At 44.2% G+C, this 17583-nt stretch overlaps 1 protein-coding gene across 1 annotated transcript in view; it reads right to left on the bottom strand.

Annotated features, from left to right (window-relative positions):
- Nucleotides 1-17583, bottom strand: part of Blnk (B cell linker) — a 65108-nt gene that overhangs the window by 2762 nt on the left and 44763 nt on the right. The window contains exons 9-16 of the mRNA XM_021152187.2: nucleotides 13978-14047; nucleotides 12815-12842; nucleotides 11971-12013; nucleotides 8427-8511; nucleotides 7645-7676; nucleotides 5877-5953; nucleotides 4701-4784; nucleotides 2710-2865 (exon numbers count right to left, since the gene is read on the bottom strand). Of these exons, the coding sequence (XP_021007846.1) occupies nucleotides 2710-2865; nucleotides 4701-4784; nucleotides 5877-5953; nucleotides 7645-7676; nucleotides 8427-8511; nucleotides 11971-12013; nucleotides 12815-12842; nucleotides 13978-14047 (575 nt within the window). The remainder of the gene's footprint in view (nucleotides 1-2709; nucleotides 2866-4700; nucleotides 4785-5876; nucleotides 5954-7644; nucleotides 7677-8426; nucleotides 8512-11970; nucleotides 12014-12814; nucleotides 12843-13977; nucleotides 14048-17583) is intronic.

The following is a 17583-nucleotide window of genomic DNA, read 5'->3' as shown; positions in this document are numbered from 1 at the left end:
TTCCCCCTCCTGCAAGGAAGTTCTCAGTCTCTCTGAGAGTTCAGTTTATATCAGAAATTTTCAGGACCTGTGAATAGGACAGCTCCCAGCTCCCCATTTTCATTCCTCTGGAAGGTGAGCTACACCCCTGAGAAGACATGGAAATGAAGCAACTCCTGGGTCTGTCTTGTCAGCATCATCACCCTTACTTCCTAAGAACATTTTAAAAGAGGCTTTTAAGATCGCGCTTGCAGCAGGAATGGAAGTTTTATAAGAGGGAGAAGCAGGCAGGAACCTGTAAGCTTATCTTGAGTCCTTCCATCATCCAGTCCTCTTACTATTGCCAGTGAAACTCTTTTGTGATAAATACAATGATACATTCATTCTGTTTATCTGGCACAGAGTGGAGCCGGAAAGCCAGGCGACTAGGGGAGCCAGTCCGGAGCAAGAGTGAAATCAAGAAGTGTCCAAACCACAAAAATCCTCATCCTGAGACAGGCAGGAGTCAGGACTGTTCCCTCCATACTCTGGGTCTGCGTGGACATAGCGTGTACAATCCCCACCTCTGTCCCACTTGAGGTAGTCATGTACGTAGCCAGGTGGCCAAATTATGAGTTTGACTTCCTCTCTCCCTATAAGGACATGTCCAGCAAAAGAACCTTGGAATTCCTCTTCCTGCAAATGAAGCATTCCCAACAACCAATAACGTCCTAAAATTATCCTGAAAGCCCCCTACCCACTTCCCAAGATTTAAATATTGCTACCCCTAATAAAGGGAAGCTGTTTTACTGAAAACTGTCTCAGAGAAGGCTGTTTCTCTCCAGATAAGCTTCAAGACCTTTGCGCAAAGATGCCCGAATACCCTGAGGGCAGAAGCAGAACCTGCGAGCAGCAAGCCAAGCTAAGTGCACTAGGAAACTAAAGGGCTGAGACATAAACTAGAACAATTATTTAATGTTATTTAATGACAATGATTTAATCGGCAATGCAATTCTGCGCTTGATTAGTGTTCTCAGACAACTCAGGAAAGAGTTCGCATTTCTAATCACCTGAGACTTTATTTAAAGCCTCAAGCTATAAAAACCCTTGAAGGAAACACAGAGGGAAAACGTGATGTCACTGGATTTGGTGATGACTCCCTGGATGTGACAAAAGAACACAGGCACCAAAGCCAAGTTACATAGATGAGGGTACATAAAATTCAATCTGTTTGTCTGTCAGAGAACAAAATCAACAGTTAAAAGGTAAAGCAAGTAACGAGGGGAGTATGTTCCTACGTTCCCAAACTCAGAGCCGGCCGTGGTGGTGCACGACCTTAATACCAGAAAGGCAGAGGCAAACTGGACAGCAAGAATAGGAATACTTGATTGGAATGTGTACAAAGGAGTGAGATAAACATTTATGTAAAAATGATGTATAGGTGACCAATCAACATATAAAAAGATGCTGAGCAATACTAATCATCAGAGGAACTTGAATGAGGTACCACGGCACATCCATTAAGATGGCTGCTATAATAAACAACTCAGAAATAATAAGTCACCAGTACTGGGGGGTGGGGTGGGGGGCGTTGTTGAGTGCTCATATATTGTTGGTGGGGCTGTATAATGATGCTGCATGCCCCTCTGTAACCTAAACATAACCAAGAGGTCTATGAAAGTATTTTGATCTGTGTGTCTTAACCACATTTTTGTTTTTGAAAGCAAAATATCTTGCCTATAACTATTCAACTAACAATTGAATTCATTCATGCAGCATCGACTAAAGTTAGCCATTGTACTCCAGGTCTGGAAAGGCACAGTGAATATGACATAGCCAGTGCCTCAGAACTGGAAAAAAACAGATGCATCAGTAATTATGATTTTTTTTTAAACCATGCTGGATTTGGAAAAAGGTCTGTCTCCTTTTGAAAATACCTTTTTATGCCGGGCGGTGGTGGCGCACGCCTTTAATCCCAGCACTCGGAAGGCAGAGGCAGGCAGATTTCTGAGTTCGAGGCCAGCCTGGTTACAGAGTGAGTTCCAGGACAACCAGGGCTACACAGAGAAACCCTATCTCAAAAAACCAAAACCAAAAATAAAAGAAAGAATGCTGGGTAGACATAGCCTGCATGTAATTCTAGAATTCAGAAGACAGATCCAGGGGACACCTGGAAAAAGAGGCTTGCTAGAGTAGCCATATCCAATCAAAAGACCCTTCTTTAAGCAATAAGGGGAATAGCAATCAAGAAACACTTCTAAATATTAGCCTTGGACCTTCATAGAACCCCTGCCACACATGCACACCATACACACAGACATATGTAATTTAAAAGTTAGACAAAAATACTAGCATAGGCATCACACTTTCTTCTGACTTCCCACAGGATATACTACTACACAATGTGCATCATATACTATGTTATATAGTATATCAAATCATGATATTTCACCTTATTTCCTGCTTATGACATATATAACAACCCTAAGACCAAGTACTTTCTCACTTTTTTCCTTTATCTCTGGCACCTAAAAGAGCAATGTGCCGCTGTGTTCAATACATAGATATAGAGCTGAGCTGAAGAGAAGTTACCAGCCAGCCGCAGTGATACTTTCCCGAAATCCTATACTCAGGAGGATTACGAGTTCAAGGCCAGCCTGGGCTAGGGAGTGTTAGGCCCACCTAGGCTACATATTATGACTATGTCTCTAAATAAGGAAATAAAGAAACAGAGAAATAACGGCTACTAACCTCTTCACCATTTTTCTTCTTTCCCAAAGCATACTGTTTGGTTGCTTCAATAAACCGAACAGGAATGTTATACACTCGCTTGTTAAAGAACGCAACTAGGGTGTACGGCTGCTTGGAATCGTGGCCAGAGCTCTTCCGAATAAGAAACGATCCGTCCTGTTTAGGCAGAGTGACAATATTAGTTATAGATCCTTAAGCTAGATTTCAGTGTGTGAAGAGTAGTTTATCACTTTCAGATAGTATTTAGCTCCATGTTTTTGTTATTGATTAGAATTTGTTGTGTTATTTTCCATGAATAATACTTTTTATTAAAATGGATACTCAGAGCCGGGCGTGGTGGCGCACGCCTTTAATCCCAGCACTCGGGAGGCAGAGGCAGGCGGATTTCTGAGTTCGAGGCCAGCCTGGTCTACAAAGTGAGTGCCAGGACAGCCAGGGCTACACAGAGAAACCCTGTCTCGAAAAACCAAAAAAAAAAAAAAAAAAAAAAAATGGATACTCAGACAAACTTGAGTGAAGCCAGTACTAGCGTTTAATGTGCCGACTGAGGCATTGTGCTTGCTGGGATTTAGAAACGTAAAAGGACATGGTAAGATCACTGACGAGAGTCTCTGGAGTTAGAGCCCATGTTTATAAGTTCCTTAAGTAAAAATCTACACAGTAAGAAGGCAGAGGCTGGAAATTCAAGCTTTTAGCTTAAGAAAACGCTCCCCTCAATAGACTTATTTTAAGGTAGAAAAACTATTTAAAAAAATTCAATGTGTATTAAATACTTTATTAAAATAGCTTAGAATCATACATTTAAAAAATTATAGCAAAGCGCGTGACCTAAAAGATAGGAAGAAGAAATGCAAAAATGGTGTTCAGCCTCAGGAAGGAATTTGAAAAGACAAAAAGACCTATTATTTATTCCTCAGAAACAAAGGAATAACATTCACAAGGTTTCTGTAGACTAAGTAAGGTCTAATAGATTTCATGTGTGACCCGAAGTAAGCCAACGGAGACAGCCACAGCATTTAAAAATGGACTGCAGTGTCGTGAGCCAGACTGTGATGACCACCCAAGAGTCACAGAGGCCTGAGGACAACTCTTGCTGCTGACTGTCCTGTCCGCTCCAAAGGCGGCGGGCGGAGTCAACCAAGGCTCACTGTGACAGCAAAGCTGAAACCTCACCGACCTCTGGGAAGCCCTGACCATTTAAGCACTAGCTCGATAGCCCTTCCCTGGGGGGCTAGCTAAGGAGGTGGACAGGGGTTGGTTCAAAACACAAGCCTCTAGCATTGTGAGTCATAAGAAAGTAAGGATGTGATTGGCCCATTCAAACAGGTTGTTGCTGCTCCAAAACACACCCTCTCCCAAACCCAGTCTCTCTCCAGGGCCACCTTTCCTGCACTGGGGCCCATAAAAGGGAGGTCTACTTTTCCCTAACTAGAATGGGCTGGACAAGAAAGAAGGAAAAACCGAGGAAAACTTTAACTTGTTGAACGCAGCCTTAGAAGACCTTCTGATCTACCGACGATTTCTGTCTAGGCAGAGCAAAAAACCCTCACCAGCTGATTGGTGACATTTTCACAGGGAATTGAGGGTTTTGTTTGCTTGTTTTTGTTTTGTTTTTTAAATGGGAGAACAGAGGAAGTGAAAAGGAAACTTTAACCTTCCACTGTCCCATCTGTCCCCAGTGTTGAGCTCTCAAAAAAAAAAATATTTCCAGGTAGTGTCTTCTGCCTTTATCCATATCCTAAGTCCTGTGAGCTGGTTCAACATGGCCTATCCTCTCTCTCCTTGCTCCTCAGAGCCTGGGCTCCAGCTGCATCAGGTCTTCCCCAGACCTCCCTGCCCCCTGCTTCTCTCTATTGTTTGAGGGTAGTGGGCACCCTGGAGCTTTGAATTGAAAGACAAACAGGAAGGAGATGAAAGAGCAAAGCAGCAGGTGCTCTGCACCTAACCCAAGCAACAACTACTAGTTGGCTTAAGTTTGTAGGTGTCCCAACCTTGTTGGATCTGTGCAAGGCCTCTTCAGCAGACTTGCGGTCACAGGCGCCAGCATACCAGGGCTTACCGAGCAGTTCAGCCTCCTGGGAGACAGAAGCATTGTGAAACAGGAGATGGTTCTCAAAGGAAATGAAAATTTAACCTCGTGCTTAAGTGGCCCATTTTGCAAAACCAAAGACGGGAACAATAATCGACATCTTTACCAGTAATGTCAAAGTGAGTTTGTTTCATGCTTCCTTTGGCCAACCACAGAGATTATGTGGCTAGCTAGCTCATTCCCATTTGGCCTTAAGCTGTAAATTTAGTCTTAAAACATAAATGGACCTCACTAGATTCCTGAACCATTTTCCTCCTGAATGAAATCTTTACTCTTTTTTTATTGTGCTAATATTCTCTTTAAATTTTTTTATTTTTATTTTATGTGTATTGGTGTTTTGCCTGCATGTATGCATCAGTGTGGTTGTTTGATCCTGGAGTTACAGACAGTTGTGAGCAAGTGTGTCAGTGTATCATCACTAGATGCTGCTTCTCGGGAGCTGTCCACCTTGCGTTTTGAATTAGCATCACTCACTGAGATGGAGCTCCAGGACTAAGCTAGGCTGGCTGCCAGCCCACCCTGGGGATCTCCGTTTCTGTCTCTCCGGGCTGGGATTAGAAGTACACAGATAGCATCCCACTCCTTTTTTTATTTCATTTTCTTCTATTCTGTTTTTTTGGGGGGTGGAAATCGGATTCAAATCCTCAATGCTACTTGTTCACTTGTCACCTTCAAGGGCACACAGTGTCCTTTCTGTCTCTTTATGCTGTTCTGTTTGATAGAGGTTTTAACATCCTAAGCCTCCACAGGTCTATTCTGAGGAAACTATAAAGTTTAAATAAATGTGAGAGGACTAACAACAAAAACAACACATTCTGTCATTGTTTTAAAGAAACACTGTTATTTGGGGCATCTGGAATAGAAACAAGAATAAATGGGGCGAGGTCTCTCTTAGTCACTGAAACAAACAAACAAACAAAACAAAGCAAAAAAACACAGGATATTCTGCATCCATCGGACCAACTCAGTTAAAATCCAGACTCCATCCTGAGCTATACTCCAAGCTGTCTTTTCAGAAGACATGCCCTTTCCTGAAATCCACTGGAAATAATCCACCAATGTCAAGCTCATGCCCTACCTGGTCTGCAAACGTCGAATTAAATGGGAAGCTGTGGAACGGTCCATCTGCAGCTGGGCTCCCCCCTTCTGGGAACCCTGGAAGAGATTTGGAAACTCCATTAATCTTCAGTCGTTTCTGAGCAGGTACAGTGCCTATGCCTCACTACTGCAGGAGCTCTCAGAGCCACACACACAGCTGAAAACTCCTCAGGACTGCTCAGAGGGGGGCCCCAGGACCCCTTTAAATCCTCAAGATCCTTCCAGATGTTTGAGAGGTCTTTGTTGTTGGCAAATCTTATCTTTGAAAAGCCAAGGTTTTCCTCACCTATTGCAACAAGCATAGCAATAGACTGTTGGCTCCAGAATTTAAAAGTTCTGCCAAGTTGGACCTGGCAATGCAGTCTGTAATATCAATTACAAGGAAACTGAGGCAGGAGGAGCCCAAGTTCAAGGCCAGCCTGGGCTACACAGTAAGACCCTGTCTTAGGAGTAAGTAAAATTTGTAAAATGTAATCCAGTGCCGCTCTATAGACACACACACACACACACAAGCACACGCATGTTATATTTAGTTTGGAATAGTTTTCATAAAAATATTTATGTTAGTGTGTAATGAGTCCAATGTAATTTTTAAATGGGTTATTTAATAGTTTTATTTTTTAAGTTTAATAATGAGAAGCAGTTTCTTCATGCTCCATTTTGAGACTTATCCAGTGCATAAAACAAGGAAGTAGTCAGTCCACATATCCATGGCTTTAACCTACAGCTTTGAAAATGACCTATTTGGTAAGTGTGTTATATTTTTGTCATTAAATTAATTAATTTTTTTTATTTTATTATGCAGGGTAATCTTCACGAACACATTTAAAGGATTTTGACATGTCTCCTCCATTTCCTTTCACTGACAGCTTTAGTTTATAACGTATTTATTATTAATAGGAAGAAATGTTTAAACAAAAGGTATTTTTGACTCGCCAGGGAATTTTAAAAGTATTAAAAGTGGTTTCAAAGGGAAAATGTTTGAGAATCCTTGCATTAAAGCAAAAACTCCCTCAAGTTTACAGTCTGACTAATAGAAACACAAGAAGTAGAAAAAACACCGTTTCTCTGTCTCTCTTGTCTCTCTGCCTGATGTGGATCTAGTCATTGGGATATATATATATATATATATATATATATATATATATATATATATGAGACAACAAAATGTTTTGCCTTCCTGGAAGTTGAATTTTAAAGGACTGAGCAATCAAGACAGAAGCGACTTTACCCACTCAGCATCAAGTGTCTTGGAGTAGGAGCTGTTGCCTTGTGGGAGTGTGTATGGCCTGGTTGGGGTGTGTGTGGCTTTGTTGAAGGAAGTGTGTTTGTAAGGTGCTGTTTTCCTTGTGAAAATTATACAGTTAATTAACATGTTCACATTTCAGGGCTTATTTTATAGACATATGTAAAGGTCATTAAAACACATTTCAGATTTATATGAAATACCTATCATCTATTGAGAATCTTCTAGATGCCAAGCACTGCTCTGGTTATTTTAATCTGAGTTTTGAAAATAGCTGTATTGTATTTTTTTTCTAAATGCTGCTGACTGATAAGTAAATATTCAACCCATACTAAAGATAGAAAATATTTACCTTTCAAAACAACTCTATGAAATATTTTCCCCCCATTTTACAGTCAAGGAAGCAAATAAAACAGTGGCACAGTGGAAGTGACAGCTTCATTTGCCCCCAGGCTTGGCCCTACCTTCCACCTATGATTGGCCGTCATGATCTTGTACTTACTTGGCAAGGGTACAGGCTTTTGATGGACAGGTCTGCAAGGAAGAAATGCAGGTTATGTGAAAGGCAGAATACAATACAGAATCTGGAGAAGCTGCACCAAAGGATAATTCGATCTAAAGATGGGAGGGACAATAAACCTTTTAGAGAACCAAGATTTTTCCCTTTAGCTTTGAAAAAGGAGGAGCCTTGACTGTAGTACATGCATTAGATGAAACCCGTAGCCTGAAGGATGGGTCTCTGAGATTCTACAGTCTCGGAAGTTGCTTAATAGCTTTCCAGATTTAATTAAGAAGCAATGAAACGCCGATTTCCTGTGCGACCTTGCAGGACAACAAATTCCCATAGCAACAAGAAGAAACTTGTTCTTAAAGGGAAGGATTCTCTTACTAGGGGAAGAACTAGCTCTTGATCTGTTATCCTTGCATTCTGGAGGCTGAAGAAGGAGGGACTTGAATGAAAGGGCAACCTGGCTGCATGCATAGGAATTCCAGGAAAGCTGGGCCTATGGAGTAAGACCTCATCTTTTAAAAACAGACAGACAGACAGAGAGACAAAAGGGTGGGTGATGTGGTTGCTTCCTACTCTTCCAGGCCCCGAGTTCAGTTCCCTGGGCCCACATTGGATGGCTCACAACCATGTAACTCCAGCTCCGGGGCCTCTGATATCCTCTTTACACAGATGTAGCATATACTCACATACATACATAACTACAAAATCAAAATGAAAATATTTTTAAAGTATAAATAAAGACAAAACTAATAAATAAATGGAAGGATACTCACTTCTGGGTGGGAGGAAACACTGGTGACGGTACAGTGTCTTGTCTGTGACTAGACCCTCGGTGGCGCTCAGCAGGAACAGGCTTTTCTGGATTAGGAGAGTCTCACATTAGTATTAAAGTGAAATGCCTGTCCCCATTGCCCAAATACAGCCTCTTTGATCAGATGTCTTCCCAATATACCCTGTCTTCTAAGGGGTTCTTGGTCTGACTATGCGTCAGCCTTTTGGCGTGCATGCACTCTTAGGACCAAGACTCCCTTCCCGCAGTGGTACAGGTCATGCTAGCTCCTCCGGCAGTGTATACAGAGACAGAACCCATGGGTACAGAGACAGAACTTCAACTGTCTGAGCACAGGTGGGTGCCAAGAGATGAGCAGGCTCCACAGCCTCTGTGTAACTCGTTCTCTGCTGTCAGTGCAGACTTCCTTTGGGTGTTACCGTTACCTTCCTGTGTCTTGATTCGTCATGAGATGTGGTATAAGTAACTTATTGCTGATGAGAGTAAAATCTTAGGATTTATGAATGATCTACTCCTTATGAAAAAATTAACTGAATCTAAATCCATGTCACCCTCAAATGTGAATATCACTTGGATCTCAGCGTGTTCTTGAGGGAGGGTAGAAAATGGGCACAAATATAGAGCTTAAGAAATGTCTGAGCCGGGCGTGGTGGCGCACGCCTTTAATCCCAGCACTCGGGAGGCAGAGGCAGGCGGATTTCTGAGTTCGAGGCCAGCCTGGTCTACAAAGTGAGTTCCAGGACAGCCAGGGCTATACAGAGAAACCCTGTCTCGAAAAACCAAAAAAAAAAAAAAAAATTAAAAAAAAAAAAAAAAAGAAATGTCTGTTGAGGGCTGGTGAGATGGCTCAGTGGGTAAGAGCTCCCAACTGCTCTTCCGAAGGTCCAGAGTTCAAATCCCAGCAACCACATGGTGGCTCACAACCATCCACAACGAGATCTGGCGCCCTCTTCTGGAGTGTCTGAAGACAGCTATAGTGTACTTATATATAATAAATAAATCTTTAAAAAAAAAAAAAAAAGAAAGAAAGAAATGTCTGTTGAAGCCAGATAGCCCATGTCTTTAATCCCAGCAACTTGGGAGGCAGAGGCAGGTTGATCACTGAGTTCAAGATCAGCTTGGTTTACAGAGTGAGTTCCAGGACAGCCAGGGCTACACAGAGGCCCTACCTCGGGGGCTCGGGGATGGGGAATGACTGTTGAAGCCCATAGGGAACTTTACTAGTGGGACATTGAGAAAGGCAAAAGTTACAGGAACTCCATAAGAGAAACCGTGAGAACTTAGTAACTCAAAGCCCAAGTGCACCACCATTCAGGCAGCTTTGACTCTAAAGGTGTTTCAAACAGGTGGCTGGGTTCTTTGAGTTCAAAGAACCATGCTAATTTTATGCTCATTTTTTTTTTAAGCGCAGACATTCCCAAAAGTGCACAATGGAACCACATTAGGTTCCAGCAGCCTTAAGCTCTGAACACATTGTACCGTCTCTATACTGCTAGCCAGGGCCTTGCCTGCTTATAAAACCTCCTCTGTTTTGGTTGAGCTGTGACAGTCCCCATCATTCCAGTAATTTCGATTCCAGAGCTTGTTAGGTCTCTCAGACATCCAGACATGAGAACAAGCTGGACAACAGGATTCCTGGTGATTAGATAAAAGCCAGCATTCCTCAGGGACTTGTGAAACTGGTTCCTATCTGCCAAAAGGAGTCATATGGCTACCTGTGGGGTCTATCGGGATCTTAAAGACCACGGAGACCTCTGGATTCCCTCAGTATCCCCAGTACCTGCTACAGGTTTCAAAGTCTATGCTGGCATCCTAGGCCTTCTCCCTCTCCTGCCAGCTCAGTGTCCCTCCCCCACTCCAGCTGCCCATCCTTCTTATAGCCTGGCCATTCTCACATTTGCTTCTCTTTCTCTAGCTATGCTCCATTCTCCACGTCTTTGGATCTCACTATCCCCACTGGTCTCTCCTGCTTCCCTAACCCAACCATGCTCACTCAACCTTTCTCTCTCTGCCCTAGACATTTCCAGAAGCCTCTGTCTGTCGTCTCTCATGTCTCCAATAAAAACACTGTCCACCTCATGGGTCAGTCTGCTTGGCAGTTTCTTTCCTGTACCCACTCACATACGAGTGGGTTGTTTCTCTGGATTCCGGCCTGAGTTCCCCCCCCTGCCCCCACCCCGCCCTCCCGCCGTCCCCCCCAGTCATGTGTTAGTCTGTCTGTCATCTCAGATTCTTTTAACTGACTACTCACTGGCCACCCCAACAATGGCCAAATGCCAGCTGGAAAAGGAAACTTCAACCTGCACCCCAGCTTGTAAGCAAGCCACGGGCAGTAATTCTTACAGAGTAACCCTCTCCCCTAATAAGGCCCTGCATGGTCTCAAGTCTCTAATTTCCTTATCTGTCTTTCCTTCTCACAGTCCTGAGGTCTCCTCCCCAGGGCAGAGGAGGCTGCTCACCTCCCTTTGGGTTTAGATGGCCTCTACCCAGGCTCTTGGAATGACTATGAAGTAAGCTGCTTGCTAAACTCTGCGGGAAGCCTCTAAACTGCTTCCAAGCAGACTTGGGTTTGGAGACTCCTAGAGCCTTAAAGTTTGCACAGAGGCCCCAGGTCACTAGGACTCTGCTCTGCTCCTGCTTATCAGGCTGGAGAGACTGGAAAGTCATGCAAGGTACGCGAGGGATGTCCAGGAACAGAAAAACTTCAAAGGGGAGGCAGAGGAGGAGGTGGGGGCAGAAACAGCCTGGGGAAAAGAAAGAAGAGGGAAGTAAAATGGGGGGTGGGGGCTCTAATGATGCAGTAAAAGCAGAGAGGAGAGCTGCAGTGTGTGCTCAGGAACAAACAAAAAGGTCACTGTCCCACGAGCAGGGACACCAGCATGCTCTGGGCAGACACTGACTTAGGACAGGGGGGAAGGACACACAGTGTGATTCTGCACAGGGTACCCTTCTGTAAGGAGCTGGGGAGGGCAGGACTTCAATGCCTCTCCGACATCATGAAGGACTCTTACTTTCTCTTCTCAGTCCCCATTCACGCTTTTCAAATACAATTTTTTTTTTAAATGGGGTCATTAAAAAACATGGTTTTGCTTTGTTTTGTTTGTTTTGGGTTGTGGTGAAGCTAATGCGCAGTACGGACACAAGGGGTATTTGAACATTGAAAACTTAGCAACAGAACCTTAAATAAACAGGTTTTTAAAAATTTATTGCCTTGCCTAAGCTGTTCATTCTGAGACATAGTACCACCATATTGCTTCCCAGATGGCTGTGGCCATCAGCAATAGGCAAGAGGCAGATAGGCTGTAGCTTCCTCCACAGCCTATGTCTGCTACGCTCAGGCTCCTAAACGAATGTCGCTGCTCTCTACCACAACACAAACGACCCATCACTTAAAAACGTTGGCTTTCTATTAACAACTGGCTCATAAATAATGAAAGAAATTCAGAATTAAGAGCTTATATGCATATTATTAATTGAAAAATTATTTTTGGAGTACATCCTTAAACCTTCAGAATAAATACATTTACCTTCACAAACATTTGATGCATTCGGTAGGGGAGGAACAGGAGTCTACGTGAAGAGGGGGGAAAAAAAAGGCAAGTCAGCAAATCAGAAGATGGAGATAAAAATCAGAGAACTATGAAATATGCTGTTAGCGACTTGTTGCCGCTGCTCTAAGTCATGACAAAGAAGCTAAGGCAGTTTCTGGCCCAGTCTTCTCATTCATTGAAAACCAGACAAGCTTGTCTCATGGGAGGGGCAGTCCATCTCCTTGTGGGGACATCACTAACCTATCAACAGTATTGATGGACACTGTGACCCGCTCCCCCAGCAATATCTAGGCAGTAGTGCTTGTGCAGTGGACATCGGGCATCTGGGTTTGGTCTTATAGTCCCACTTTCTGTGTATCTGAAGTAATGACCACTGTCAGGCTCTAGAGTAAGCTTGGGTCCAGCCGGGCTGCCTTGCATCATGGGCTGGCCCAGGGTCAGCCTGTTCTGGCTAGAAGCCAAGTTTAGTTTGTGGCTATTTATCTGATACACAGTAGTCTGCCAGTTGCTCTGGGATCAACAAGGCAGGAAATGGACAGGGGCCTTCTGCTATGATGTAGGCATGGATGCCTATCCATTCTCGATTATCTGATGTACACATTTCGGGAGGCCAATAGAATCCAGCAAAGATCAGTGCATAGGAAGTAATATCTTCCCAGCTACTTGATCGTTAGAAGCTTCTCTGGGTTGTCTAGGCAGCAGCTTCAGTTGCTAAGCCTGCTATGTTAAGCACAACCGGATGCACTGATGACCTTAAGAAAGCGGATATCAACTGACATTGCAGGGAATGTGAACACTTTCAAATGCAGAATCAACTTACAGTCTTAAGTGATGTAGCTGGCTTCTTCCTGGGGAATAAAAAATTAGCTGTGTTAAACCCCGAGGGAGATGACATAGAACTATCACCTTTTCCTTAGACCTAAACCATAGCTGTGCAAACAGTGGCCAGGAAGACTGCTCTTGAAGGACAGATAAGGATGGACGGAGGATTTAATTGTGCTGATCTTCCCAACAGACGGAGAAGGGTTAAATGTCTTAGTCAGTGTTCTGCTGCTGTGAAGAGACACCGTGACCAAGGCAACTCTTATAAAGAAAACATTTAACTGGGGCCTTGCTTACAGTTTCAGAGGTTTAGTCTATTATCCTCATGGCAGGAAGCATGGCAGCACGCAGGCAAGTGCTGGAGTAGTAGCTGAGAGCTACATCCTAATCCCATAAGCAGAGAGAGAGAGAGAGAGAGAGAGAGAGAGAGAGAGAGAGAGAGAGAGAGAGAGAGAGAGAGAGAGAGAGAGAGAGAGTCTGATCCTGGTATGGGCTTTTGAGACCACAAAGGCCACACTCAGTGACACACTTCCTCCAACAAGGCCACATCTCCTAATTCTTTCAAATAGTGCCACTCCCTAAGCATTCAAATCTGTGATCTCTAGCCATCTGAAACTAAGCCCAAATTAAATATTTCCTTTTATGTTTCCTTGGCCATAGTGTCTTATCACAGCAATAGAAAAGCTACCAGTATGGTGTCAGTTAATAGCGTGTCATAATACTCACCCAGCAGATTCCAAAGCCACCTTATATCTCATATGCATCCTATATCCCACAAAATACCCTAATGCATGTTCAGATGTATGAGCACCCTAATGCATGTTCTGATGCCAGGTCCACTCTTATAGGCCATACACTACTTGCAGATAAAACTAGGGAGCAGAAAGTAAAGGTAGAACTTGTTTGGGGGTCTCAGAGCTATCAGGTGCTGAAAATTGGGGTGCCTTGCAGATAACAGTGAGCCAATGAACTCAGAATGTAGCTAAATCTGACTCTATGAGAAGCAAGACTCCTTTTTTCCAACTTTAGTGCCTGCTCCAATAGGAAGGCTGCCATGGGAATGGAGAACTAACAGGAGTCCACATGGCAGTGGCTCCCCACCCCACCCCCAACTCCACACACCCAGATCTCACAGAACCACTAGCCTGAATCAATACTCACCCTGCCCGTGGTAGTGGGGATGGTGCAGCAGGCAAAGATGACTTGGAGTCCCAGACCCCACTGTTTCGACCTGCATAGCACAAACAAGACTCGGTCACTGTGTCTGCCTTTAGGGACAGTTGTATTAGTGAGGCTAACCTTTCAGAGAATGTGTGTTTTGTGTTACTTTTATTGAAGTGTGTGTGTCTAGTGCCACTGAAGCCGAGGGGTAAACTAATGGGCACAGGCGATGAGAAATTTGAAATGTGGGTCAATACAGGTGCCGGGGGATAGTTCAATGGTTGAAGTGCTTGCCACACAAGTGTGAAGACCAGAGTTCAGGTCCCCAGGCTCCCTGTAAATGCCAGGAGGGTGTGGCAACTTCCTTGTAATGCCAGTCTTAGAAGGTAGAGAGATAGGAAACTCAGCAAGACTAACCGTATTGATGAACTCTAAGTTTGATTGTGAGAGCCTGCCTCAGTGAATAAGGTGGGAAACGGATAGATGATGACTCCCAGCATCAATCTGAGGCTTCCGCGTGTACGTGCACCCGTATATCTGTGCCTATACACACGCAAACACACACACACACACACACACACACACAATGCTAACATATAAACTCTGTTGTAGGCCTGTAGGTCCAGATGTCAGTCTAACACTTCAAGATCTCCTTAGACTCATGGGCAAGTTCAAGACCATTCCCTTCATCGAATCTTCTGAAGTCATATAAGGAACTCTTGACCTTGTGTCCACACCCTCCCCACCTTCCTGCCTGAAAACAAAGCCAGGCAATGTGAAGGAGGCCGTACGAGATGATGGGAGTTTCCCTCCAGGCGTGGCTTCCTAGACACTACTCAGTAAGCACAGGGTTCATGATGAGATTTTTTTTGTTGGATCAAACTGAACCGAGTAAACATTGTGTGTGATGTATATGCATGTATGTGCTTGTGCATGTGTGCACAGGAAGCAGAGGAGGATGTCACATGTCCTGTTCCATTATTCTACCTTATCCCTCTTAGATAGGGGCTTTCATTAAACCTGAAGGTAGGCTGACAGCCATCAGGTCCCAGTGACCGTCTTGTCTCTATTCCTCACAGTGCTGGAATTACAGTTGCATATATGTTCATGCCTGACGTTTTACATGCGTGCTTGGAGATCCGATCCATGATCCTGCTTGATCAGTATGCCATATTCACTGAGCATCTCCCAAGCCCCGAATAATCATCTCACTAAGAGACTACTATATAGAGAGGTCCTCAGTTCCTAATGGACATGCAGGAGTTACCCTGTAAGCTCAGGATAGATCTGCTGCCCTCTCTAGTGTTGTAGTTTTCCCGTAAGAACTCAGTTACCAAACACTACTGAGGACCTGGTCTGCGTGTAAGCACTAGGAAGCGCTCACAGGCTCTATGGAAGGTACCCGGAAGGAGAGACATACTGCCCTCATGTATCTCATTCTGAAGAAAAAGGCCCCGGAAAGTATTGATAGTCTGGCCACAGGGTTATTCTCTCAACTTCTGCTCAGAGGCCATCTACTCCTTTTCTTCACACAGTACTTGCTGAGTTGGGTGCTAATGTCACTAAACAGCAGCGTGGGTGGTCCAGACGGCTCTGGGCCTTCACCAGTACCTGATGGTGCCTTCTCCAGGACTGCTCCTACTCATGGCTTAGATACAATTTTAGGAAACATGTAAGAAAGAAAACCGTATTTCTAAGTGTTAGGTCTTAAACTGTCCATATATCCAGAAATGAGCTCAGGCTGGATGGCAGAAGGATTCCAGGCAGTTAGATAATGGCCATCATTCCTCAGGAATGTGTGAAATGCCCCCCCCCCTTCCCACCTGCCTGGAGCCATTCCCTTGGCTCTCCACTGACTACCCCTAAAGTAGTTATTAGCATACCGACAACACCCATGCTGGCCTCCAGGCTCCCTCAGTATCAGAAGAACCTGTTACACACTTCAGAGGCCACACTGGCATCCAGGGCTCACCCCCCTCCCAACCCTCATCTACTCATCCTCCTTATAATCCACTAGATTTGTTCAACACCCCCTCTCTTTCTGTGTGTGTGTGTGTGTGTGTGTGTGTGTGGGTGGGTGGGTGTGTGGGTGTGTGGGTGGTTGTATATGTGTATGTGGGGGGGTATGTGTATGTGGGAGTGTAGCTGTGTATGTATGTATGTGTGTGTGTGTGTATGTGTGTTTATGTGTGTGTCTGCGCATACATGCATGCATGCTGTATTTTCTATCTATTGCTATCTCCACTATTTTCTGCCTCTCCATGCTTCCCTAGCCCTGGCCATGTCCAGTCTGGACTCTTTCAGACACCTCTGGATATTTTCTCTCTCTTACTCACAATGAAAACGTTTCCCTTAATAATGGACTGGTCACATTGACAGGTTTTTGTTTTTTGTTTTTTGTTTTTTTAACTGTGTCTCTTCACATACAGTAAGCTGTACATGTTACATGAAAATAAACTGAAGTGTCCTCTAGCCTTGGTGCATGAGTCCCACTGTGATGGTCTAACCGCTGAGTAATACTAAAGGTTGACACTGCAAGTAGGCTAGCCATACATGTTCAGATAGAAGTCAGGGCAGAGGCGGCAGCCATGCCTGAAACCCAGGAAGTAGGTAAAAGGTCTAAGTCAGACGGCACCCCAACCCCAGCTTTTGTTAGACCCACTGCCTGGATTTTTGTTTTTTGGTTTTTGGTTGTTGTTGTTGTTGTTTACTAAGCTATCCTTTCTTCCATGTCCCCAACCAGCCTGCCAATAGCTTCCCTTTTTTTTCCTCTTTATAAACAGCTTTTAGCCAGCAGACAGGAGAAAGGAGGACCTTCCAGCTCTGCTCTGAGGTACCTTGGAGCTCTTGGGCCAGTGAGGTGGCTCAGCAGGTAAAAGTGATTGCAGACAATCCTGAGGACCTAAGTTCAGTCCCCAGAACCCCTTGGTGAAAGGAAAGACCTGACTTTACAAAGTTGTCCTCTGACCTCCACGTGTGCCCCATGATGTGAGCATGCCCTGTCCCTTGACAAATACAAAACAAAACAAAACAAACAAACAAAAACCTATCATGGCCTTGCATTAGGAAGACAGCATTCTAGTTACTTATCTGTCACCAAAGGGTCTGGGTGACTTCTTACAAACACTGTCTCAGGCGCCCTGTGAAATGGGGACAGTCATCTTATCAAATTCATTTTTGGGGGGTCAGACAACAGGATAAATCTGACAGCCAGAATCAATAGCGCTGGAAGAGGAGCAAACATATCTGATAGCGCTAAAGGCTTGATAGTGAGGGGAAAGGGCCAGATGTTCCGAAGCCAGCTGTGCAGGGCTACATAGTGAGCGATCCTGTCTATACGAAATGTCAGCAAGAGAAACAGAAGCGTGGCTGCCTGAAGTCAGGAGCGGAACTAGCACTGGCTATATACAAATGGACATAAGGGATCTTGGTTGGGTGGGCGGGGAAATGCTCTAAAGTGAGCTGTAGCAATGGTTACATAATGCGTTACTATAAACATCATCGTTCATCAAAGTCATTGACTTTGTACTAAGATGGATGAGATTTATAATCAAATTATAACTCATAAAGGATTAGTAAACAGGATTATAACTAGTGTCTTGTGAT

This window comes from Mus caroli, unplaced genomic scaffold (assembly GCF_978045245.1).
Source record: "Mus caroli unplaced genomic scaffold, Mus_caroli_1 scaffold_20, whole genome shotgun sequence".
Lineage (NCBI taxonomy): Eukaryota > Metazoa > Chordata > Mammalia > Rodentia > Muridae > Mus > Mus caroli.
Note: the sequence above shows the minus strand (reverse complement) of the source record. Positions and strands in the feature narration are given on the sequence as shown.